Source organism: Pollachius pollachius (genome assembly GCF_949987615.1).
Source record: "Pollachius pollachius genome assembly, chromosome: 8".
Taxonomy (NCBI): domain Eukaryota; kingdom Metazoa; phylum Chordata; class Actinopteri; order Gadiformes; family Gadidae; genus Pollachius; species Pollachius pollachius.
The window spans coordinates 19,561,118-19,588,392 of NC_136941.1; the positions used below are offsets into that span (position 1 = coordinate 19,561,118).

Below are 27,275 nucleotides of genomic sequence, written 5' to 3' on the forward strand. Positions count from 1 at the left end.
GACAGAAGCACCAATGAGAGTGCAAAAGGCTTTCCAGAAGTGAGACGTGAACTGTGGGCCCCTGTCGGAAACTACATCCAGAGGCAATCCATGGTACTTGAACACATGTGAAATGACTAAGTTGGCAGTCTCCTTGGCAGAAGGGATCTTGGTTAATGGAACAAGATGTACTGATTTGGAAAATCAATCAACAACTGTGAGAATAGTGGTGTTACCATCAGATGGTGGAAGACCAGTAACGAAATCCAGAGCAATGTGAGACCAGGGTCTCTTGGGTATGGGTAGGGGCTGCAACAGGCCGGAAGGGGGTTGTGTGGAGTTCTTACTCCGTGCACAGACAGAACAGGCAGAGACAAAGGCATGAACATCACCTCCAATGGTAGGCCACCAAAATTTTCTGTGGATGAAGGCTTGGGTGCGCCTAGCTCCAGGATGGCAGGAGAGCCGGGATGAATGACCCCACTGCAAGACCTGGGAATGGAGGGACACAGGAACAAACAGGCGGTTGACAGGGCACTGACTGGGTGCAGCATTGTCCGGTTGGGCGGAGCGCACCAGAGACTTAATGTCCCACTGTACTGCCCCAACAATACAGTGGCCAGAAAGGATATTCCTCGTTTCATCTGGGCTACTTGAGGCAGATGTTTAGCAGTGCCAATGTATTCAAGGTTTTTATGATCAGTCCAAACCAGTAATGGAACATTAGACCCCTCTAGCCAATGGCGCCACTCCTCTAGAGTCAACTTAACGGCCAGCAATTCTCGATTGCCAACATCATAGTTGTGCTTCGATGGAGTGAGTCGATGGGAGAAAAAAGCACAAGGGTGTACCCTCTCATCCTTTTCTGAACACTGGCTCCAACACCCACATCTGACGCGTCCACTTCCACGATGAACTGGCGGTTGGGGTCAAGCTGTGTCAGGATAGGGGCAGAGGTAAACCGCTTCTTGAGATCCTGGAAAGCTCTCTCCGCAGCAGGTGACCAGACAAACTGAACTGATGTTAAGGTAAGGGCAGTGAGAGGGGCAGCCAGCGTGCTGTAGTTTCTGATAAATCGCAGATAGAAATTGACAATTCCCAGAAAGCGTTGCAGCTCACGGCGGGTTGTCGGTTGGGATCAGTCAACGACTGCTTTCACCTTCTGTTTATCCATCTCAATGGCCCCGGCAGAGATAACATACCCCAGGAAGGGAACAGAGCTGCGGTGGAACTCACACTTCACTGCCTTGACATAGAGTTGATTCTCGAGGAGGCGCTGGAGAACCTGGCGGACATGGTGAACATGGTCAGTAGGGGAGCGAGAAAAAATTGAAATGTCATCTAAATAGACCAAAACAAATGTATTTAACATGTCTCTCAGGATGTCATTTACCAGTGCCTGGAAAACAGCCGGGGCATTGGTGAGGCCAAATGGCATGACGAGGTACTCTTAATGATACCGGAAGACACCGGTATCATACCGGATGACACCGGTATCATACCGGATGGTCTTCCATTCATCCCCCTCACGAGTCCGTATCAGGTGATAAGCACTCTGGAGGTCCAGTTTGGAGAAGATGGTTGATCCATGGAGTAGCTCGAATGCGGAAGACATGAGGGGAAGAGGGTACCGGTCTTTGACTGTGATGTCATTGAGACCACGATAATCAATAATACAGGGACGAAGGGAGCCATCTTTCTTAGCACCGAAAAAGAATCCTGCCCCCGCAGGAGAGGATGAGGGGCGAATTATGCCGTTAGTCAATGACTCCTGAATATACTTCTCCATGGACCGATATTCAGGTCGGAAGAGCGAGTAGGGTCAGCCCGTTGGTGGCACCTTACCTGGCAGGAGGTTGATATCACAATCATAGGGGCGATGAGGGGGAAGGGCAATGGCGTGGGATTTACTAAACGCGGCTTTGAGGTCCATGTACACAGAGCGAATGGCAGACAGATCAGGGAATTCACCAGGGGGGTCCACCACTGCAGGGACAGGGACATGAGCTTGGCAGAGGCAGGGTGACAAACAGGAAGGGCTCCAGGCCAGAACCTTGTTGCTGACCCAGTCAATGTGATGGTTATGTTTCTTCAACCAGGGACGACCAAGGACTACGGGAGCGTGAGGGGACTCAATAATGTGGAGCTGGATCTATTCACGATGGTTGCCAGAAACAAGAAGAGACACAGGAGCAGACACATGGGTAATATCAACAAGTTTCCTACCGTTCAAGGCATTGGCCACTAGGGGTGAATCTAAAGGAAGAATTTGCAGTCTCAATTGAAACGCTAGATTAATGTCTATGAAATTCTCATCAGCCCCAGAGTCAATGAGAATGGTGAGTGGTTGCTGCTGACCAGCCCACTCTATAGTAGCAGGAAGCAGGATCGAGGAGGACGTGAAAAGGGAAGCTCACCAGTACTCCTCGTCTCACTGATGAGCACCGCCTTTTGATGGACAAGCAACGGAGTAGTGGCCAGACTGACCACAATACAGGCACAAATTGCAATTGAGTCTCCGCTGCTTCTCTGTTGCTGTGAGGTGATAGCGGTTAATTTGCATTGGCTCTGGAGGTTGAGATGAGGTGGATGGCAGGGCAGGCCAGGGCGGATGAGGAGCTGCTCCTTCACCTGGTGCTTCGCCAAAGCTTCTTGGAGCTCTCCACTTGCAGCGCTTCTACAGCCGGGAGTCCACACGAACGGCCAGGTCCACAAGAGCATCGAAGCTGACGGGAGGTTCCTGGGTAATCACTTCATCCTTTATGTTCTCTAAGAGACCATTGAAGAAAACGTCGAACTGCGCGGCTCGCCAAGCCTCTATTTACGGCTCGCATGGCAGTAAAAATATACAGTGACATGATCATGCAGTGCACTATTCCACCATGTCCACTAGAGTGCGCCATGAGACCATGGTTGAGTGGTTAAAGTAAAACACACATTGTGCATACATAGGTTTGTACATTTATGTTAAAGTGTGTATTTAGGCCTTATTATTGATTTGTTTAATTCACAATGTAACTTTTTAAGAGAGGGAATGATTGGAATAACACAAGTAAATGGCTATAAGTGTAATATATATTTATTTGAGTTTACTTAAGTGAGAAAATGTGAAAGTAAAGAAGACAACCAGACTGTGAACTTCATATTTGAATGTGAAGAAATTGTATATTTTCTGTTTTGATATTTTCTTTAAAAACATATTGCACCTATGTAAATACTTTGGAATATTAATACATTCTTGTCAAAGCCATGACAAAGAGAGCACCGTGTCGAGCGTGATTATTTACTTCTCTCCTTTTCAGGGTGTTACACAGGCATGGTTCCCAATGCCTCTGAATTATTCCAGAAAATAATACTAAACAGCTCACATAGGACACAGTTGAATTAGCCTCTTAATTTTCCTCTCAAAGTGCACCAGATTAATGCATTTTACATTGAATGGTAAAATATCTATGAAAATTCTATGAACACACTCATTTTGATGATATTGAATTCATTAATTTATTACAAATATTTTAATAAAAAGTAATAACTTATTCTTCAATAGCTTCCATGTTATGTGACAAAGTGTCTCCACATTATTCCAGAAAAAAGTACAGTCACACAATTCTTAATTTTCCTCTCAAAGTGCACCAGATTGATGCATTCTAGGTTAAAAGGTACCAAATTTTCTTCCAGGGGAGCATGCCCCCGGAACCCGCTAAGGACCGGGTTCCCTCCACAGTTTAACAAAATTCTGTGGGAAACACTGCTTCAGGGATGACATATTAATAAGCAGGCATACTTATGTATAACTGGATTTATAGGTTTTGATACTTTGCAGTGAAAATGGCTCTCCTGTTGACTTTGTCCTGTCAGTGCGGCTCTCCTGAAAAAAAAAAATAGTGAATACCACTGCACTAGAAGAAGCCAGAGTCCGGAAATCTATGGCACAGTCCAACACAGAACGGTTTCCCTGACGGATATGCAGCATCTCCCGTGCCACCTCTCTGCCGTGTTTGGAACGATCAAACACCTTCTTCATCTCTTCAGAGAATGTGGAGAAGAGGTTGCAGAAGGTCTCCCTGGCTCCCCAGACTGCTGTGCCCCACTCTAGCTCGGCCGGACAACTGGGTAATGACATACACCACTCTTGCTTGATCAGTAGGGAAAGCTGACGGTTGTAGTTGGAAGATTAGTTCGCATTGGGCTAGGAAAGAACGACAGGTACTGGCTCCTCTGAATAGTGTTCAGGAGGGGGCAGACGGGGCTCTGAGACTGAAGGGTTGGGCCATGGTACAACGGAGTCCAGGGGAGCTGCTGCTGGAGGAGCCCTTGAGACTTGGAGTTGTTGAACCTGGGCTGCGAGATCAGTGAGCCCAGTTGAGATGGCCGTTACTGTTCTCCCAATCTCTTCCAGTTGCTGCTGTTGTCTCCCAAGAGCGACACCATGGTGTTCGAGGACCGTCTTCCACTGGCTGACTTCTGCTGGATCCATACTGGTTGGATTGTACTGTTAGGCTTTCAGTAGAAAAGGATCCAATTGCAGACAGAAGGCTTGGTTTCAAAACTTTCTCTGAGTTTATTTCCAGCAAGGCACAGGTAACATACTGGCACGATCCGACAGAGACTGATGGGCACACTGAGCTTAAATACCCACAAACCAATCAACACACATTAGCAACAGGTGTGTTCACAAAGAGGCAGCAATTCAAATCAAGAGTAGCAGGGTAGAGTCAAAAGTACATGGCAATCCAAAACAAACAGAAAAGCACAAGATACCACCAACTGACCTACAAAATGTAATTAAAAGCACATGTTGCCGAAAAACAGGAACTTAAATATCAGGATCCCTTACAATAAGGCTGACAGCAAAATCACTCAAACTAGTCGGACCACATTTGGTTCTATGGCTTCTCCCCGATAAGAGACAGGTTCAATGCATTTTGTGAAGCAGCAGTTGAAAAAACTTCAAAGATACTGAACATAAGGAGCCAAAACCAGAGTTTAAATGATAATCCCTTCTCTTGAGTTTGTTACATAATCTTTGTATACCATTTGCATTGCGATGGGAAGTTCCAGAGTAGAAATTCCAAAAAGAAGATTTCTCATGGATAACAAATGCAGTCCGAAAAATGAGCCTAATTTATATGGTGATTTAGCTCAAAAACATATCACTGTTTGTTTGTTTTTAGCTCAAAAACAATGTTACCTTTCTGGGTGGTGGCCGGGGTCTTTGGGGTCATGGTTGTATTGATGGTAGCAGTAGTGGTAGTGGGGGTTGTGGTGATGATAATTGCTAGAAGAAAATATCCTCTGAATCAAATCAAAAGCCAACAATATACTAAATGTTTGAACTGATGTTCAAACATTTCCAAAGGAAAGCCCAAAAAACTGCCACCTTATTCGTATTGTGGTCTGATAAATTGTTCGGAACACAGAAATAGTAAACAAATGCAGTAATTATATATCAACTTCATTCATAAGCAGCCCTTACCTTTGCACACTGGCGTTGATGACCATGTGCTGTTCAGTTGGCAGGTCATGACCCCCGCCCCGTCCATGTTAAATCCAGGGTTACACTCGTATTCAACCAAACTCCTGTGTACATACGGAGGGCGGGCTCCAGACTTTGGCGAACCATTTGGAATGATCGGCACTTTGCAGCGAACCACTACAAAAAAATGGTAATAGAAATGCGTTAACATGGATGAGTTCCCTGGTTACTCTCTCAACGAGAATATGCAACTCATCGAGAGAGGTTTAAGAAAAGCTGCTGAAAACATTATAACCTACTTAAACAAGTTGGAGGATTTGGTGTGAATTTTCCATTACTTGAACATTTTAGTGACGCTGAGCCATTGATGGTGTAATCCTTCAGACATTTGTATCTCACAACGCTTGCATAATCATAGACATCCTTGTTTGGAGATGGAGCTTCAGCATTATCAACTGAAGGCGCTGAATCACATTTTACAACTGAAAAAACAAGATAGATATTAGATATGGGGGGGGGGGGGGGGGGGTCGAATATGTGTGGAAACTAAATATATGCACAAACAGGCTTTATATGATTGGACACCTGAACAGGTCGGCGGTCTTATTTAATATATAAATAAATCAATGAAACCATCATTATTTATTTCAAATGATAATAGGAATAAATCACTTTAATAATAATAATGATCATTATTTAAACAGTAGAACTGTAAGTTCCAAGTAAAAAAAATATAATAACTACTTACTTATGATTACTATCTAATCATTTATTGTAAGCTGATTCATTGTATTAAGTTTATAATCAGCTCACTAGCAATTGGTCCTGGGACCAATTGGGGTTTGCTTGCGTTTCACGTCTTTGTCTTCGCTAACATATATCATGATAGGAGGACTTGAACGGCGGTATGGGATGATATTTAAAGAGTTTAAGTGCTGGAAATATGCTCATTGGATAATAGTTTGCAGGGTGCTTTATATTCCTCCTTGATACTGTATAATGCAATTTACATATTTATATTTTTTGCTTTGTCTCTCTCTTTAACGTGCATACAACGTCAATATCCTGGTCTACACAAACTCGTCATCATGTGTGTATTCTGCTAACTGCACTGCCCATAACTATTTCATACGACTTCATTTGTAGCCTTTGTATACCATTTGCATTGCGATGGGGAGTTCCAGAGTAGAAATTCCAAAAAGAAGATTTCTCATGGATAACAAATGCAGTCCGAATAATGAGCCTAATTTATATGGTTATTTAGCTCAAAAACAATGTTACCTTTCTGGGTGGTGGCGGGGGTCTTTGGGGTCATGGTTGTATTGATGGTAGCAGTAGTGGTAGTGGGGGTTGTGGTGATGATAATTGCTAGAAGAAAATATCGGCTGAATCAAATCAAAAGCCATCAATATACTAAATGTTTGAACTGAAGTTCAAACATTTCCAAAGGAAAGTCCAAAAACTGCCACCTTATTCATATTGTGGTCTGATAAATTGTTCGGAACACAGAAATAGTAAACAAATGCAGTAATTATATATCAACTTCATTCATAAGCAGCCCTTACCTTTGCACACTGGCGTTGATGACCATGTGCTGTTCAGTTGGCAGGTCATGACCCCCACCCCGTCCATCTTAAATCCAGGGTTACACTCGTACTCAACCAAACTCCTGTGTACATACGGAGGGCGGGCTCCAGACTTTGGCGAACCATTTGGAATGATCGGCACTTTGCAGCGAACCACTACAGAAAAATGGTAATAGAAATGCGTTAACATGGATGAGTTCCCTGGTTATTCTCTCAACGAGAATATGCAACTCATCGAGAGAGGTTTAAGAAAAGCTGCTGAAAACATTATAACCTACTTAAACAAGTTGGAGGATTTGGTGTGAATTTTCCATTACTTGAACATTTTAGTGACGCTGAGCCATTGATGGTGTAATCCTTCAGACATTTGTATCTCACAACGCTTGCATAATCATAGACATCCTGGTTTGGAGTTGAGAAGTAAAAAATAATATAATAACTACTTACTTATGATTACTATCTAATTATTTATTGTAAGCTGATTTATTGTATTAAGTTTATAATCAGCTCACTAGCAATTGGTCCTGGGACCAATTGGGGTTTGCTTGCGTTTCACGTCTTTGTCTTCGCCAACATATATCATGATAGGCGGACTTGACGAGTCATGATTGACTCGTGCTTGAGAATCGACAATAGCCACTACTCCAAAATAAAAGGCTTTAATTACTTATCTGGCTTCAAAGCTTTACCGAAGTACATAATATAATACAAAATGCATAAATTGTTGTAAAATGACGACCGTTACATAGGCTAGTAATTCTATGTTATAGTTAATGCCATGCAGGCAGGCTTAGCAGAAAAGGTATCAGGAATATATCATGAAATCAAACCAATCGGAAGAATCGATAATGCCATCGATATTAAAAAAACATATCAATAATCACCCCTAGCAAAAACACGCCATTCCATATTGTGACACTGTCACACTGCCGTTTAACTTATCAAAAACGCAGCTTACTTACATTATGAGGGCTACAGGATTCCAGCTATTGTTTTCATCCACCAGACACAGTGGCGGGTGCACCAATACACAGTCCCTGTGTATGAGCAGTAAACATTTAAAACAAATAATACTCACTCTTGCATGTAAGTGTCAAAGGTGTCCACGTCCCTGCCTCACAAGTGGTTTTACTAGATCCTCCAATTCTCCTGTATCCCATTGCACACTCAAATGTTACTAATGCTCCATCTGGAAAATGCACTTTCAGGATGTCTTCATCTATTAAACTCATGGTGTCTCTCATAGGTTTCTCACAATCTTGAGCTAAAAGGAAAAAACACAATTAGACCAAATTGAGTTCTCATTTTGGCACAATAAGCCAAAATGAATACATGAGCATCACTGCTTGGACCGGCGATTGTAATGCTGCCCTCCTGGCTAAATAAGTCATTACCATTTAATAACTGTTACCATGTTGTGCATTGCTGAACAGGTTATGGTCTCCTCATTATCTGTGTCACCTGAGGCTGCTTTCACATGCAGAGCAGAAAAGGAAGCCTTTCGGACCATTGCATTTGATGTATTACCACAAATGTATTATTTTATGGCAATAAACCAAGGGTTTGGATTTCTGACAGGGTCAATGAAGAATTCGGTTTGACGTTCAGTATTCCCTAGTTTTTGCTTCCTCATCTCAATAAGTAACCTCAGTGCTGCATTCGACACTGTAGACCATACAATACAGGACAGGTTAGAAAACTGGGTGTGGGTTTCAGGCACAGTCTTAAATTGGTTCAGGTCCTACCTACAAAATAGGAACTACTTTGTGCCATTGGCGACTTTGTATCAGAATCAACCAACATGACATGTGGAGTCTGACAAGGTTCGATCTTAGGACCCTCTTTATTTGACATCTACATGCTCCCACTAGGGCAAATCATGCAAAATAACAATATTGACCATCATTGCTATGCTGATGACACGCAAATCTATGTATCGCTATCACCAAATGTCTATTGGCCCGTAGATCTGCTGTGCCAGTGCATTGAGCAAGTGAAAGACTGGATGTGCCGAAATTTCCTTAAACTAAATGAGGACAAAACCGTGATAATTGTATTTACTGCTAAAATAGAAAGGCTTAAAGTAACCCAACACCTTCCCTCTCTGTCCCTGAAAACCTCAATCAAAGCAAGAAATCTAGGGGTTATCATGGATTCAGATTTAGACATTTCGACAGTCACATCAAATCAGTTACAAAATCTGCATATTATCATCTAAATGTAGCAAGTCTTAGAGTGCTCATGTCCACCGAAGACTTACAAAAACATGTACATGCCTTTATCACTAGTAAGCTTGATTACTGCAATGGTCTCCTTACAGGTCACCAAGAAAAAACTTTAAGGAAACTTCAGCTTGTTCAGAATGCTGCTGCTAGAGTTCTAACAAAGACCAAAAGATTTGAACATTATTACACCAATTCTTAAATCGTTACATTGGCTTCCTGTAGGTCAGAGAATTGATTTTAAAATCATGTTGCTAACCTATAAATCCCTACATGGTTTAGGCCCAAAATATTTAACTGATATGCTTCCACTACACAAGCCTTCTAGACCACTAAGATCTTCTGAGACCAATCTGTTAATTATCCCCAGTGTAAACATGAAACATGGGAAGCAGGATTTAGTAACTATGTAACAAATAGCTGGAATTATCTCCCTGATGATTTAAGACTTGCCCCAACTATGACCACCTTTAAAACAAGAATGAAGACTTTTATGTTTGCTTTAGCTTTCTGCTAAATCTTGAATACATTGCATCATTGCATGCATTGCTTTCTAAAATGCTTTTTTAACTTTGTCTTTAGTTTCTATTTCATTACTAAAATGCCTTTTTAACTTTCCCTTTATTTTCTATTTTTACCAGGAAGATACATGATCTGATACCAGAGAGAAAGGATAAGGGTTTGAGACCCAAGTTCTGTCTTGGTTAGAGTCCAAGAGTCTGGGTTGGAGTCCCAGAGAAAGGACCAAGTTCCTTTAGGTCGGGTTGGAGTCCCAGAGAAAGGACCAAGTTCCTTTAGGTCGGGTTGGAGTCCCAGAGAAAGGACCAAGTTCCTTTAGGTCAGGTTGGAGTCCCAGAGAAAGGACCAAGTTCCTTTAGGTCGGGTTGGAGTCCGAGAGAAAGGACCAAGTTCCATTAGGTCAGGTTGGAGTCCCAGAGAAAGGACCAAGTTCCTTTAGGTCGGGTTGGAGTCCCAGAGAAAGGACCAAGTTCCTTTAGGTCAGGTTGGAGTCCCAGAGAAAGGCCTTAGTTCTGTCTGGGTTAGAGTCCCGACGTCTGCCTGGGTTGGAGTCCCAGAATAAGGCGTTTGGTTCGTGGTTAGAGTCCCAACGTCTGTCTGGGTTAGAGTCCTAGAATCTGGGTTAGACTCCTAGAATAGAAATTGGTTAGAATTGGGGTTGGAGTCCCAGAGAAAGGACCAAGTTCCTTTAGGTCGGGTTGGAGTCCCGATGTGGGTACCAAATTCCTTTAGGTCGGGTTGGAGTCCTGACATGGGTAACTTTGAAGGGTTTGAGACCCGAGTTCTGTCTGGGTTAGAGTCCTAGAGTCCAGGTTGGAGTCCCAGAGAAAGGACCAAGTTCCTTTAGGTCGGGTTGGCATTCCCGGCGTGGCTCCACGAGAGACTGTTGATCTGATCTTAAATACATTACACTTTTAAAAATACTGATCTATTTCACTCATTTCTTTGCATATGTTTTCTTTTACTTATCTATTATTTTATTTTATTGTATGACAATGTTTATATGTGAAGCACTTTGTGTTGTGTTTCAAACACTGTATAGTTATACACTGTTTAAGCAGAACTTGAAGCGCACGAGGCAGACTTATGACTCAATCCAATACTTTATTGAAATCCACACGTGCAACCAGCACATGCTATTTAGGCTGAGCGGAGTACCCAGAGAGCACCCTGGTGGCGATTCTGCCTAAGCAAAATCAAGATGTACCCTTTCCCATGGACTCAAAGACCATTTCCATGTATGTACTGGTGCTGTAGCAGGCATACTACGCTGCTGCTGTCAAATAGTACACTTATTCACTTCACGTTCTATACTGTCATCTAATGTAGGCCACCAGAATAGACTTCTAGCGAGGGATTTCATTTTAACTATTCCCCAGTGGTACTCATGTAATTCAGACAATAACTTGTATCTCAGTTTATCAGGGACTACCACGCGGTAACCCATAGTAAACAATCATCTTCAATGCTAAACTCTAATCATCTCTGAAAATAAGGCTTCAGTGACTCATCCTGTACATGTTTAGGCCACCCAGTTAACACCAGCTGTTTAACCACTCTTAACACAGGATCTCTGTCTGTTTCTTTGGCTATTTCTCTAGCAGTAAAAGGTAAGTCTTCCAAGTAAGACACTCTGTAAATTGGGTTTGACACATCTACATCAGGCTCGACAGGTAATCTTGATAAGGCATCTGCATTGCTATGCTGCTCTGACTTCATGTATTGGATTTCGTATGTATACGCTGCCAAAATTAGAGCCCATCTTTGTAATCTAGCAGCGGCAAGGGTTGGCACACCTGTCTTAGGCCCAAAAAATTTTAACAGCGGCTTGTGGTCTGTCAATAACAGGAATTTCCTTCCATAAAGATAATCATGGAATTTCATAACTCCAAACACAAGACCAGTGCCTCTTTTTCCAGTTTACAGTAATTCTGTTCTGTTTTCATTAGCATTCTCGATGCAATGTCTCTCGCTTCCATCTTTCATTTTGTGGCTGATTACAGCCCCTACCCCATAAGGAGAAGCATCACTTGCTTGTATGATTTGTAAATCTGCATCAAAATGTACTAACAATTTATCTGACTGAAGAGATGTCTTTGCACTTTCAAATGCACTTTGACATTTCTCTGACCATTCCCAGGTTGCATCTTTATATGAAAATGCCGTCATTGGCTGAATCAGAGTAGATAGATTAGGGATAAACTTCCCATAGTAGTTTAACAGAGCTAAAAATGACCTCAGTTCAGTTAGATTTTTTGGAACTGCAGCCCTCTGAATAGCATCTGTATTTTCCTTCATTGGATGTATGCCCATGGCATCAATGACATGTCCTAAGTATGAAACGCTGTTCTGCATGAATGCACACTTCTCTCTTTTTACCCTGAGATTGTAAGTTGGAAGTCTGCTAAGAACCTCTTCCAAGTTAGTCAGGTGACTTTCTGCATCTTTTCCCGTACATAATATGTCACCTAAATAACATATGACACCTTCCATGCCCTGAAGAACCTGATCCAGAATCTTTTGAAAAATAGCAGGTGCGCTAGCGACACCATAGGGTAACCTATTGTAATGATACAACCCTTTGTGTGTGTTGAAAGTTAGGTAATGTCTTGAATTTTCCTCTAGCAGAACTTGCTGATAAGCCTGTGACAAGTTTAATTTGGTAAACTGCTGACCTCCTGCTAGTTTAGCAAACAAATCTGAGTTTTGGGTATAGAATAATGTTCCACATTCAACCATGAATTTATGGTGACCTTGTAGTCTCCACATATTCTCACAGTATCATCCTTTTTAGGTACACAAACTATTGGAGCTGCCCACTCACTGTAATTAATGGGTGAAATGACACCTTCAGCTTCCAATTTTGCCAGTTCCCTCTCTACGGCTTCTCTAAGTGCATAAGGCACATTTCTAGGCTTACAGAATTTGGGCACAGCATCTGGAACTACATGTAGTCTGGCTTCAATACCTTTAAGCTTGCCCAGATCCGGTTTGAATACTGATGCATGTCTGACACACACATCATCAACTGTATCAGGAGCCACTCTGTTGACTCCTGACCAGTCTAGCTTTTATTGACTTATCCAGTCTCTGCCCATTAATGCAGGAACTCTACCTTTCACTACAAGTATTTCTAGCCTTTCAGAGCGTTCTTTGCATTTCACCTTTGCTGTGAATTTTCCTAACAATTTCAATGATTCCTCACTGTAGGTTTTCAGCACACAATTTGCAAGTCTAACTTCTTTAAACCTGTGTCTAAGCAGAGTTTCAGATATCACTGACACGGCTGCGCCAGTGTCTACCTCCATTTTAACCCTGTTACGTTTTTTAAGCACACAAGCTGCCCCCACATAGCCACAAGGAAGCAGGATCGAACACACAAGCTGCATTACCTCTACATAGCCACAAAGGGAGCAGGACCAACATATAAGCTGCAATAACTACTCCAGCCACAGATGGCAGCACCTTTAGACAGGTGAGGAAGCCGGAGCCAATACGTTACAGAGGCCACGCCTACTTCACATAGTCCACGCCTACTTCACATAGGCCACGCCTACTTGATACAAACGGGGAGCGGGAGTCAGATGAGGTCAGACATATGGCAGACCCGTTGAGAGCCCCGGGGAAAGCCTCCCGGTGCTGGAAGGTAGCTCTGCGGTATCTCTCTCCACGCGTGTTAAATACAATTCCCTCCTTTTGCTTCATAGTTACCATACCGAAATACTTTAACAAAAAAAGTGAGTTAAAAGCAACCCGGATTGAACTACTTTCTTCAAGAACACGACAACCCTTGTACCATTTACACTGACATACACATAGTAGTTGACAATGTCAACTTTACCCGTGTCCATTGCAAAAAGATCAGACCCTCCACTGTCCAATGTCTGACCAGTGTCAATGTTCTTTACTGCCTCCACGATGCACCTTTTCGGCACACTACAGTCTTCTCTACTACTGGGGAGAGTTGCAAACATGTCTTCCCTGCTGCTTGAGAGTTCTTCAATCCGTACATGTCTCATGCTTGAGAGCGTTGCAGCATTCCAAATGCCTGGTCCCTTTCCATGCCTTGCCATAGCCTCTTTCCTTATGTCCGCGGCATGCTTTTGCGATGTGTCCCTTTTTCTTACAATGGTGACACTGCGTCCTTGAACCTGCATTCATCCGGTCTGTGACCTTTTCCATTGCAGCGATAGCAGGACTTTCCGTTAGCTGTAGACTTTTCCGTAGCCTCTCAATGCTTTATTGGGGCTTTCTTCTCTACCACATTAGCTTTATAACCTTTCTGTGCAAACTGTTGCGCACTGTCCTTTGTTACTTCAAAAGAAAGCCCCATTTCAACTGCGAGCTGTAACGTTAAGTATTTTGTGTGGGCCGCATTGAGTAACCGATCTCTTAGTTTACTGCTCTTAATTCCACAGACAACCCTATCAGGCAGTGCTTCGTATAAAAACGTTCCAAATTTGCATGTGGCTGCTAACTTTCTCAAACTTGCAATGTACTCACTCATTGTTTCGTTTTCCTTTTGGTTTCTTCCGTGAAACTTGCATCTCTCAGCAATAAAGATGGTTTTCGAGACGTAGTGCTTTTCCAGCATTTCCACCAGTACTTCCTACGTTTTTCCCGATGGCTTTTCTGGCGCGCACAAATCCATCAGCAAGCTATGCGCCCTTTTGCCTATCACCGTAAGGAAAACCGCTTCGGTTCTCTCTTCTTTAGTGTCCAATCCATTTGCTGCAAAGTACTGCTCTAACCGCTCTCGATAACTACCTGAACTTTCCTCACTTTCCTCGAAGTGGAAATCTTCTGGCTTACCAAATGCCATCTTCTGTTCGACGATCCTTTCACTCGCCGAACGTCTCTCTGGTTGTTCGTCGTCATCTTCTGCCTCACTTACAGCCAAAATGAACTTTAAAAGCTCAACAACGCTGCATTTCGCCAACTCCCAGCCGACTTCAACATCCCAGGCGAGATCACCAGATCACCATCCAGCACTCCTGAGGCCGAGAAGCGTAGGAGGAGACACTGTGAGCGGCTGCAGAAGAGGGGAAAACGCGGAGGTACGTAGGCTAGGCTCAAAGCTAACCTATTCATACCCCCGCTACCTACCATCTTTCTCTCGAACACCCGTTCGATCCGCAACAAGATGGATGAGATCAGACTGAAACTAGCTACACAAAAACACATCGAGAACTGCTGCAGCTTAATTTTTACGGAAACCTGGCTGGATAACAAGACCCTGGCCTTGGCTATTGAGCCGCACTGCCTATCGAGCGGACAGAACAGCTGACTCGGGTAAGAAGCTAGGAGGAGGTCTGTGTATCTATACCAATGACTCGTGGTGTACCAATGTCACAGTTGTTGGCAAACATTGTTGCCCTGATGTGGAATTTTTACTGCTTCAATACAGACCGTTTTACTTACCAAGAGAATTCTCTTCTGTTTACATCTGTGCTGTTTACATTCCACCCGAAGCAATGCTAAGCTGGCACTAGCTAGGCTACAGGACATTGTAAACAAAAGCCTGGTGGCACATCCCGACAGTATCTTTATTGTGGCGGGGGATTTTAATCATGCCGACTTAAAGTCTGTACTCCACTCTTACCACCGTAACGTGAAATGTGCTACCAGAGGGAGCAACACACTTGATCAGGTTTATACTAACATAGCCCATGCATACAGAACACAGGCGTACCCCCACCTAGGTCTCTCAAATCATGTTTCGCTCCTCCTGCACCCCTTGCACACACCCAAAATCAGAGCCAGTAGGCCCGAAGTCAGGTTTGTCAGGTTTTGGCCCGAGGACGCCATCCCCTCCAGGACTGCTTCAGCTCCACAGACATTTTCAGTGGACTGGGAGTGTTGACACGTAGGTCTCTGAATAATTCTCTTGTCTCAGTCCTTGACTACATCATTTTTTGTGTGGATATTGTTACATCCTGGAAGCAGATCCGTGTCTTCCCAAACGTTAAACCCTGGATGACGCCAAAAGTCAAATCATTACTACGAGCCAGGACTGCAGTGTACAGAACCGATGAAACCAATGCACTCACCCCTATCGTCGCAAAATGCTTTGAGAAACTGGTCATGAAACACACTAAAGCCTCCATACCACCATCATTAGATCATAATCAGTTTGCTTACAGGAAGAACAGGTCTACAGAGGATGCCATTGCCATTGTGTTACACACTCTACTACAGTGGTATTCACTATTATTTTCAGGAGAGCCGCACTGACAGGACGACGTCAACAGGAGAGCCATTTTTACCGCAAAGTATCAAAAGCTATAAATCCAGTCATAAATAAGTATGCCTGCTTAATAATATGTCCTCCCTGAAGCAGTGTTTCCCACAGAATTTTGTGAAACTGTGGAGGGAACCCGGTCCTTAGCGGGGTCCGGGGGCATGCTCCCCCGGAAGAAAATTTGGTACCTTTTAACCTGGAACGCATCAATCTGGTGCACTTTGAGAGGAAAATTAAGACTTGTGTGACTGTGTGCTATTTTCTGGAATAATGTGGAGACACTGGGTCACATAACATGGAAGCTATTGAAGAATAAGTTAATAAGAATAAGTCCATCCAAAGAGCACATTCTCTCTTGTTATGCAGGAAAACCGCCAATCTGGCAACCCCGCTGTCAGTGTAGAGCCGAGCAAGTTTAAAAATATTTTCTAGACAAGGCTATATTTCCACCTTTTAATGCCGCTGTTGATTTATTTTTTAAATAATTGTTTGTATTGTTTTTTTAAATATCTGTATTCACTGCATGATCATATCACTGTATATTTTTACCGCCATGCGAGCCGCAAATAGAGGCTTGGCGAGCCGCATGTGGCTTGCGAGCCGCGCAATGAGTAATGCTGCTCTACTAGAACATCTTGAGCACAGGAACAAATATGGGAGACTCCTTTTTGTTGACTTTAGTTTAGCCTTCAACACTATCCTGCCAAACAAGCTACACAGCAATATCCCAATCCCTGAACACCACATTGTGCAACTGGATTTTGGACTTTCTAACACACTGCACACAACATGTCAGGATTGGCAAGCACGTCTCCCCCACCCTGCCCATGAACACCGGGACCCCTCAGGGTTGCGTGCTCAGCCCACTTCTCTACACTCTTTTCACTCACGACTGCTGCTCCACTTCTCCATCTAACCTCATAGTGAAATTTGCTGACGACACAACAGTACTTGGCCTCATCACAGGAAATGATGAGACCTCATACAGGAGGGAGGCCAAGAGACTGGTAGAGTGGTGCGGTGATCACAATCTGGTTCTCAACACCACCAAGACCAAGGAAGTGATCATCGATTTCCGCAGGGCCAGACACCTCAGCCACTCACCACTCCTAATTAGAGGGGAGGAGGTAGAGAGGGCGTCCAACTTCACGTTTCTGGGCGTGACTGTGGCCGACGATCTGTCCTGGAGGACCAACATCACCTCTGCTGTGGGTAAGGCACAACAACGCCTCTTCTACCTGCGGAAACTTAAAAGGGCAAAACTTTCACAGGGACTCATGGTCAACTTCTTCCACTGCGCAGTAGAGAGCGTACTCACCTACGGACTACTGGTGTGGTTCTCCAGCTGCACCAATGCAGAAAAGGAGGCCCTCCACAGAGTGGTCAAGACTGCGGGGAGGATCATTGGGATAAGCTCCCCAGAGATCTCCATAGTCTTCACCTCCCACTGCCTACGCCGGGTAAACAACATCCTACAGGACCAGTTCCACCCAGCGCACCATCTCTTCCAGCAACTGCCCTCTGGACGTAGATACCATTCCATCCGCTCCAGGACAAACAGACTGACCAACAGGCTCTATCCACAGGCTGTCAGACTACTGAACGAACACCCCCCACCCCACCCCCAACCCCTCTGTCACAAAACTCCCACTATAACTCCCACTCAATAACTGTGAACTGGACTGCATTGCTGCCCTGTACACTATTTCCCCCCCCCCCCCCCCCCCGACCACTCATCCAATACACTCACACATCACAATAACTATGGACTGGACTTGCATAGCTGCATTCTCATTCTCTTTCCTCCCACACATTGTAGCTATAACTGGACTGTTGAGATTTCAACTTCACTAGCACTATTGCACTTTTGGTTTATTGTTATTATTATTTATTATTAATATTTATATACTATAGCATATGGGAGATCTATCTTTATAGTGGGTAATGTATGCTATCAGGTACTTGTATGCCAGTGGTGGTGGTGGTGATGCTCTAAACATAATTTTGTTGTTAACTCTGTTGAACAAGGACAATAAATAAATCTAATCTAATCTATTCTAATACTAACTCTGACTTCTTCCAATTTAAACATCCCATCCTCGTCGCCAAACTGTTACGTTTCAAACACTGTATAGTTATAAACTGCTTAAGCAGAACTTGAAGCACACACGGCAGACTTATGACTCAATCCAATACTATTGAAATCCATGCGTGCAACCAGCAGGTGCTATTTAGGCCGAGCGGAGTACCCAGAGAGCCCCTGATGGCGATTCTGCCGAATATACCTACACGAACAACCAATAGATGCCCTCCACCTAATACCAACCAATCACATTGGAGAACATGCAAACTGATAAAAACTACTGTATAACATTCTGTGTTGGGAACACCACACTTTGAGTCTGCCTTGTGTATGAAAAGTGCTATATAAATAAAGTTTCCTTGCCTTGCCTAAGTAATTGAGAGTCGATTTAATTCAGATTGGTACTGTTTACACATGGAAAAATGTTTCACACATATTTCCCCAAGTGCCTCACAAAGTCCTTGATATGAGGATAAAACTGGTTGAAAATCGATCTCAACGGTAAGGGTTAGGTTTGAAATATTGTCCAATGTCCACATTTGTCACCCAATATCATATCAATGACATCGTTAGCCTGGCATCACCTGGCAAGGTTTGGTTTAGATAATTGGTTCCTCGTGCCTTTGATTACATTTTGAAATAGGCTACGTTATAAATATAAATCCAGATTTTTTTTGCTCTAGAAGTGCTCTAGAAATAAAATCTAGTATAAATAAAAGTACAAATATTTTCTAGACAATGCACTTCAGCAAAAGTAGAAAGCGTTTGGAATTATTGAAGCACCGATCGGTGAAGAATGTACCAAAGTGCAGTAACCATGGAAGAGATAAAACACCGTTCATTCAGTCTCATTTAATGCTCCGTTGGTATAAGTTATGGAAGAAAACATGAAGGGACAATGTTATTAATGACCGAGTGGGGGGTTGGGTTCAGCCACTCTGTATCAACAGAGCTTGTGAATATTTTCACAAATCGCCCTTTGTCTCACACAAGTGGTTTCATGAAGGCCAGTGCCGTCGCCTCAGAAGTCACAACGGGGATACAAATCAGACCAAAACGCAGCTTCTCTTGGGAGTTTGAGGTATCTCCTCAGCTTTCCCAAGTAAATGCATTACGCTTGCTTAAAAACATAATGCATTCACTTGAGAAAATAAATTCTGCTCGGTTTTTCAGAATTAACGAGATACCTCAAAATTCCAAGAGAAGCTGTGTTTTGGGCAAGCACCACGGCGTTGATCCTGGAAGAACTCTGCAATGTTCAGCAGATCAGACAGGTTTAACCCTAACCCTAAGTCCTGAGGTGCCTGCGCAAAGTTGGCAAACTAATAACAATGCCTTACCTTACTAATACTTAAGGACACAAGTATCTCCCAACTACGGAAGTATAATGCATAACCAAAATAAAACTGGCAGGACATCTTTGCTTCTATGATATAAAGCTCTTATGTGAATCAGAGCTTCTCTTGGGATTTTGAGCTATCTCGTTAATTCAGTCAAAAGCAGAATAATAATTTGCCATGAAAACTTATCAGAGATAATAAACTCGTTCATTCAGAAAAACAGAGCTGAAATTATTCTCAAAGTCATTTTTAATTGGTTTGACAATTGTGGGTGGCCTATCTTTGAGGTTATATGGCATTCAATAGTATGGGTCAAAACGTTATCTCAGCCGACTTTTGATTAAAACAGCACATCATATAAATTCACAAATCAAGAATAACCATTTCCATTCACGTATCTTCCATAACTCCTATAACTCAAAAATAAATGTGTTGCTTACCTTGTACTTGTCCCAGAGGCCCCAGCAGGCTGAACAAGAGAAGCATCAGGACCAGCCCCATCGGGGCCTTACAGCCCAGGACCTGTTCCGAGTCAACCATGTCTGTCCTTACACTCTGCAGACAATAACCAGAACAAAGGTCAACAGTCAAAAGGCTTTTATACATATAACATTGAGCATGTACGTTACATGTTATAAGCTTCCGCTTCATAATCGATCGGTATAATAGCCAAGACTGTTAGCTGACTTAACGTTACCGCTGAATTGGTATTAGTCCAGTATTCCCCAATCAAAGTAATCCTTATATATTAAAGATATGTTACATTTGTACACTAGGTTGCTTACTTCTTGCTGCGTGTATTCCAAGTGTAATGGTCGATGTGCAAATAAGTGTGGCGTCAGGACTGACAGGAAGCAGTCCTTATATGTGGTTGTCGGAGGAGAAATTATGTATTGTGGTTTTAAGGCCAAGCCTACCTTACAAGTGTAATCCAAGTGTAATGGTCGATGTGCAAATAAGTGGTGACAGGACTGACAGGAAGCAGTCCTTATTTGTGGTTGTAAGGTAGGCTTGGCCTTAAAACCACAGTACATAATTTCTCCTCCGACAACCACATATAAGGACTGCTTCCTGTCAGTCCTGTCACCACTTATTTGCACATGGACCATTCAGAAACTTTGGGAAACCAAGAGATTGTTTCCCGAAGTTTCTGAATGTTACGGGTTAGACGGGTTACGGGTTAAAGGACAAATCCGGTGTAAAATGGATCTGGGATATGTTTAGTATGGTAATGAGTTGGAATGTTCATTTGGGAGCAAAAAAGCGTGCTTTGGCACATTCTTAAGTTGGCTGTTTTTAGCAGATTCTACCAAAACGCTATAAACTTGGAACGATGGGGGCATTTGTTATGGTAAAAACTAAATCGCTATTTTAAACCCCTTAAAATGCTAGAAGTAGCCCGACACTTCTTTGGTAGTATAAGGTCACTTTGTAATTGCACAGATTGTTTATTAAAAAGGACATTTTATACACACATTACCATCAGTAGTTCACCCGTCGAGGCCATCTTGTTTTGAAGACTCGATAAGTAGATTGGCGAACACAGAGCTTGCGTGTTGCTGACGGATGTCTCAATCTCTGTGTTCGTCAATCTACCTATCAAGTCTTAAAAACAAAATGGCGTCGACGGGTGCTCTACTGATGGATTTGTGTGTATTAAAAGTCCTTTTTAATAAACAATCTGTACACTTACAAAGTTATCAATGCCTAATTTTATATGTTAAGATCCTTATTGTACTACCAAAGAAATGTCTGGCTACTTCTAGCCTTTTTATGGTTTAAAATAGCGATTGAGTTTTTACCATAACACATGCCCCAATCGTTCCAAGTTTATAGCGTTTTGATAGAATCGGCTAAGAACAGCCAACTGAAGAATGCGTCTATATGCGTTTTTTGTGATCCAAAAGGAACGTTCCAACTCGTTATCATACCAAACATATCCCAAATCCATTTTACACCGGATTTGTCCTTTAAAGGGCAGAAGACGCCGTTAATACTCGACAGAATGGGCCAGGATGCTTCCATTTGAAAAAGTACGGACAGAGTTTAGAAATGGTTCAAAGAGGTTTGGATAATTTAAAGGGGACATATTATACCACCTGGTGTGAGTGTGATTAGCCATTACAAGCCGTTTTGAAAATGTGCCGCTTCTTACATCACAGGTGGGCGTGTCCACCTAGATGTATGACGGATAGATGAGCAACGTTTGCTACAGTCCACTGGGTAGGCTGATAGACTGATCTATCCAGCACACATCTAGGTGGACACGCCAACCTGTGATGTCAGAAGCGGCATATTTTCAAAGTGGCTTGTAATGGCCAATCACACTCACACCTGCTGGTGTGATATGTCACCTTTAAGCACAAGAAATATATAACATTGGTTTAGACGTTTTAAGATATTTGAATGCCAAAATCCTTCTTTATGTAGGCTATCAATTACTGGGATCGAAACATAACAGGTAAATAAACATGTGTTTTAAGCTATTCATGATCCTGTGTGGATTTCCTTCATTCATATGTATCCAGACACAAACGGTCGGTGGTGATACCAACTTATAAAATGTACAAAAAAATGACAAACCGTTCACTTCTATCAAAAGGACGATATTTCTACAGAAGTTAACAGGAGTGATGTTGCAAACATTAATCATATTATTGGTCCCGCTTGCTCTTCCTGTCCCTTTCCCTTTCTCTGTGGCCGTCCTTCATGTGTTCCCCTGTGAACAGTATTGCCCTCTGCTGTAGGCGGTTCTCCAAGTATCTTTAAAAGTGGACATTTATACATTCAATCAGTCTTCCTGCAAAATACTGTATTGACATGTCAACAGCTGCACTTCTACAAATCTTGAGAAAAAGAGAGAACATGATCAGCTGACAGTATTCATGTGGCTACACTAAAAGAGCTGGCATGTGTTTTAGCCAGTACATTTACTTGTGATAGATATATGGGGGAGTGAGAGAGATGAGAGTTAGAGTGAGTGAGTGAGAGATTTACTTATTAATGTTGAGTGCGTGAATCATTTAGCAATATATTTGTTGCGTTAGTCTTGATTCTGTTAATACTAAGTTTTTATTCTAACGTTATGACAATGTTCATACAATGTTCGTACATAATAAAAAAGCTATTTTTAGTATGATTGTTCTGTATGAAGGTATTATTGTAGCATAAGTCTTTATCACTTGTAACTGCAGATTTTGTATGCGTACACTAAACTCACAAATGTGTAACAGTAAATTTGAAGTCTTAAATATTTATTTTGCATGTGTACTCTAAAGTCCCAAATGTGTAACAGTACATTTGATGTCGTATATATTTTTTCCACAATTGTAAACACTAAATAGGGTCTACAAGTTCACAAGTCTGTGTTACAGGTGCACAAATCCTATCCTGTGCATCACAACTTCAAAGAGTCATGCACTTAACACTTTTGCTACAATCATTACAGTGTGGTGACCCGCAAGTACGATTAAGAGACATTCACCAAGGGACTGTACCTTTAAGGCAGGGGTCGGCAACACTAGGCACGCGTGCCACCACTGGCACGGGGCAGCATAATCATTGGCACACTTAATTTTTATTTTTTAATTATTATTAAAAAAATTAGCCGCACAATGCGGCAGCATAATCATTACTACCGATTTCTTTTTGCACTTTATTCGGTTTGGGGCATTTCCTCCCAGTGCAAATATGTTTCAATTAGTTACAGAAAGCAGTGTTCTGAAATGGAATCAATTAATAGTTTTTAAACCTATGTTGTGAGTAATAGAGAAGATAATATTAAAAATATTGTTGCAAGTGGCCTGTATGCATCGCATTCACATGGTTTTGCAAAGCTGTACATGTCTTAAAGATATTGATGTGGATGGTTCCAACATTCTCATATATTCTCGTTTTTTACATTTCTCACTGTCCAAATATGTTTTTGAATGAGTTTCTGAAAATGGTGTTTTAAGATGGGACATATGTAATTATAATTTGTAAGCCCATGTTGCAAATATAACAACCAAAAAAACCTTTAAAATGTTGATGCATGATTGTGGACTATATGGAAATAATACAATTCCAGGTCTTCATGAAATGCTTTTGGTCGCTGTGTCATAATTCAGCTTAATTTTTAATATATTGTTTCTTAAGGCACACTCATTAACGAGTAAATGTCAAACTGGCACTGCCTGTTGAAAAGGTTGCTGACCCCTGCTTTAAGGGAAAGGGTTACGTAACAGAGTTGCGGTTTTAACCTGGTGTCCCCGTTTGACCTCACTCGCGTTTGATGTGAAGCTGTATATTGAAGTGGAGAGTTAAGCCGAATCGACGCATCTCTTGTCTCCTCATTTATTGCCCTCCACAATTGGTGACCCTGACGCGAGTTGGATATGGCTGGGTTATGTCTCACATCGACGGTGGTGAACATGCTGCTGCTGCGGCGCCGGCCGCTGCGGTGCCAGCCGCTGCTGGCAGCGTGGCTGACGTCGCGGCTAATGTCGGTGCTATCTACGCTGCCACCGTCAAGTTACCAGACTTTTGGCAGCACAACCCACAGCCGTGGTTTCAACACATCGAGGCCCAGTTCCAGCTGAGAGGAATAACGCAGGACGATACAAAGTATTTCCACGTTGTAGCGGCCTTAGATGCCTCGACGACGGCCACGGCTATGGCGCGGTTGGAGGGTCCTCCAGCTGTCAGCTGTCGGGGCTCAGCGCAGCATCCTGCCGGCAAAGCCTGTGGACACCATGGCTGGCGGGCGTGGCCCCCCGATGGACGCCGCCAATGGCACACCCATTCGTACCTATGGCACGAGGTATGTGGAAGTGTGTTTTGCTGGGACTTCATCATGGCCGCCGTGTCTACACCACTCCTGGGGGCAGATTTCCTCTGCGCTTACAGACTGTTGGTGGATGTTACGAACTGCCGCCTGATCGACGCTCTCTCTTTTGCTTCGTACCCCTGCACGCTGGGAGGGGTGGGGGCGCTTTGTCTCTCGAACACGTTTGCCACCGGGGACCGGTATCAACGCCTGCTTACTGAGTTTCCCGACATCACCACGCCCACGTTTTCATCGGCGGTGGCTAAGTATGGCGTGGAGCACTACATCACCACGGTTGGCCCCCCAGTCTATGCACGAGCCCGGTGCCTCGACTGCCAAGCTCGCCAGGGAGGAGTTTGCCACCATGGAGCGCCTCGGCATCGTGCGCCGTTCCAACAGTCTGTGGATCTCCCCCCTTCACATGGTGACCAAGGCTGATGGCGGTTGGCGTCCCTGTGGTGATTTCCGTCGACTGAACAACGACACCACCCCCGACCGGTACCCAGTGCCACACATTCAGGACTTCTCCGCCCACCTGGCCGGCGCCGCCATCTTTTCGAATGTGGACCTGGTGTGCGGTTACCATCAGGTGCCCTTCCGCCCGCAGGATGTCCCCAATACGGCAGTCATCACACCCTTTGGCCTTTTTGAATTTCTGCGGATGCCTTTCGGCCTCAAGGGTGCGGCGCAGACGTTTCAGCGCCTCATGGACTCTGTGCTGCGGGACATGCCGTTCCTGTTTGTTTACTTGGACGACATTCTCGTCGCCAGTGCGTCCGCAGACGACCACCTGACGCATCTACTGCAGCTGTTCGGTCGGCTCAGTGAGCATGGTCTCATCGTCAACCCGGCCAAATGCGAGTTTGGCCGGTCGTCCATCACTTTCCTCGGCCACCACGTCACACCGCAGGAGGACGTTCCCCTCCCTGCCAAGGTGGACGCCGTCGCCAGTTTCCCACGCCCTCGCACTGTGGAGTCCCTGCAGGAGTTCCTGGGCATGGTGAACTTCTACAACCGTTTCCTCCCCCATGCGGCTCAACTCATGCGACCCTTGTACGACGCCTTGCGGGGCAGGAGGCCGGCGGACGTGTTGGATTGGTCCCCAGAGATGACTGCTGCCTTCGATGCTGCCACGAACGCGCTGGCCAACGCTGCTCTGCTGGCGCACCTGTCTCCGACCGCCCCTGTTGCTCTTACTACGGACGCCTCTGATTACGCTGTGGGTGCTGTCTGTGAACAGTGGGTGGGCGGAGCCTGGCAACCGTTGGCCTTTTTCAGCAGGAAGCTCCGTGACAACGAGAGGAAATACAGCGCCTTCGACAGGGAGCTCCTGGCTCTTTTCCTCGCCACCCGTCATTTCCGTTTCCTGTTGGAGGGCTGTCGGTTCACGGCTTTCGTTGACCACAAGCCACTGACGTTCACCATGGCCAAGTCTTCGGAGCCATGGTCTGGTCGACAGCAGCGTCAGCTCCCCGCCATCTCTGAGTACACCACTGACATTCAGCACATGGCCGGCAAAGACAATTTTGTAGCCGACTGCCTCTCCAGGGTGGTTACTGGGTCCGTCCACTTGGGCCTCGACTACACAGCCATGGCTGAGGATCAGGCTGTGGACTCTGAGGTGCAGGCCTACAGGACGGCCCCCACGGCACTGCTCATGGAAGATGTGGTGTTTGGCGCGTCAAACGCTACACACCTCTGCGACGTCTCCACCGGCCAACCGCGCCCCATGGTACCTGCTGGCTGGAGGTGTAAGGTCTTTGACACTATCCACGGCCTTTCCCACCCAGGGGTTAAGGCCTCTGCTAAGCTGGTGGGGGCCAAGTTCGTCTGGCCGGGCCTGCGGAGGGATGTCAGGGCCTGGGCTGCTGTCTGTGTAGGGTGCCAGCGTGCAAAGGTGACTCGTCATACGAGGGTGGACAGGACCACCCGGTGGCCAGAAGAGGTTTCCCTGTCCTCCATTACATCAGCGGAAGTGGCCCGGGCGTTCATTATGGCTTGGGTGGCCCGTTTCGGCACACCGTCCGACCTTTCCTCGGACTGGGGTCCGCAGTTCACATCGGAGCTTTGGACTGTGGTCGCCGGGATGCTGGGGGTGAAGGTCCACCGTACCACAGCCTATAACCAACAGAGCAAAGGACTCTGTGAGCGGTTTCATCGTGACATGAAGGCCGCGCTCAGGGCCGGTGACTGGGCTGACCGCCTCCCATGGGTTATGCTGGGCCTTCGCTCCGCCCCCAAGGAAGATCTTCAAGCCTCATCGGCCGAGCTGGTGGGACCATCCAAGCAAACTCTTACTTTCTGGAGTCTTGAAGGTTGACAAGAGGGCATCCTACACGACGGAGTTGGGTATCTTACATTATGCCAAATTAAATGACCTAGTTCAACTGGATTCCCCCCAAATTATTGCATTAACATGTCGCAAGTGTCCTTCAATGTATTTTAATGGTCTGCTTGGATGGTCCAAGTGTAGTTTGAAAAATGCACCCCCTGCCGGCGACTTTCATTGGTTACTGCTGCAATTTTGTCCCGCCCACGGACGCTCTGCCTCATACGAATACAAATCACTTTTGCTACACATGTACCACCTAGACGTGTTCCAAAACTACCTTCAAAAAACCCCACAGCTGAGACTTGCAGGAGCAGATTCGAGCAATTGTAACGATTCTATATCATTTTATTTGTGAGGAATTTTTTTTCAGATGTGCAACTTCTGATGCATTAGTTCACTTTTGGGTTTACGAATGCACACATTTTGGGCATGTTCTCAGATTATGAAACACGGGTGTGCGAATGTGTTTTGCACCAACTGCGCTGCAATGATTGAAGCAAAAGTGTCAATTGCATGACTCTTTGAAGTTCTGATGCACAGGATAGGATTTGTGCACCTGTCTGGTTCAGACTACAAGATTTCAGCCCGATTTTGCCCCGATTCGTTCGTCGCAGACAAATTTGCAAGACGTACACGATTTTGAAAGGTCGAGGACGAGACAAGGTCTTGTAATGTGACATGCTTGCGATC

At 44.3% G+C, this 27,275-nt stretch overlaps 1 protein-coding gene across 4 annotated transcripts; it reads right to left on the reverse strand.

Annotated features, from left to right (window-relative positions):
* Nucleotides 1–3,644: 3,644 nt before the first annotated feature.
* LOC307078808 (membrane cofactor protein-like) lies at nucleotides 3,645–20,096 on the reverse strand. 4 transcript variants are annotated; one of them, XM_079740798.1, is made up of 8 exons: nucleotides 19,887–20,096; nucleotides 8,120–8,305; nucleotides 7,021–7,197; nucleotides 6,737–6,823; nucleotides 5,755–5,937; nucleotides 5,456–5,632; nucleotides 5,171–5,257; nucleotides 3,645–3,847 (listed from the first exon to the last, which is right to left on the reverse strand). In XM_079740798.1, the coding sequence occupies exons 1-8, from the start codon at nucleotides 20,050–20,052 to the stop codon at nucleotides 3,834–3,836; spliced, it is 1,077 nt and encodes a 358-aa protein (XP_079596924.1). In that variant the 5' UTR covers nucleotides 20,053–20,096; the 3' UTR covers nucleotides 3,645–3,833. The 4 variants fall into 4 exon arrangements, 3 of the variants coding, with proteins under 3 accessions (XP_079596924.1, XP_079596925.1, XP_079596923.1); XM_079740799.1 differs by having other exon boundaries at nucleotides 3,645–4,479; XR_013812008.1 differs by having other exon boundaries at nucleotides 3,645–5,257; nucleotides 8,004–8,305.
* Nucleotides 20,097–27,275: the final 7,179 nt, after the last annotated feature.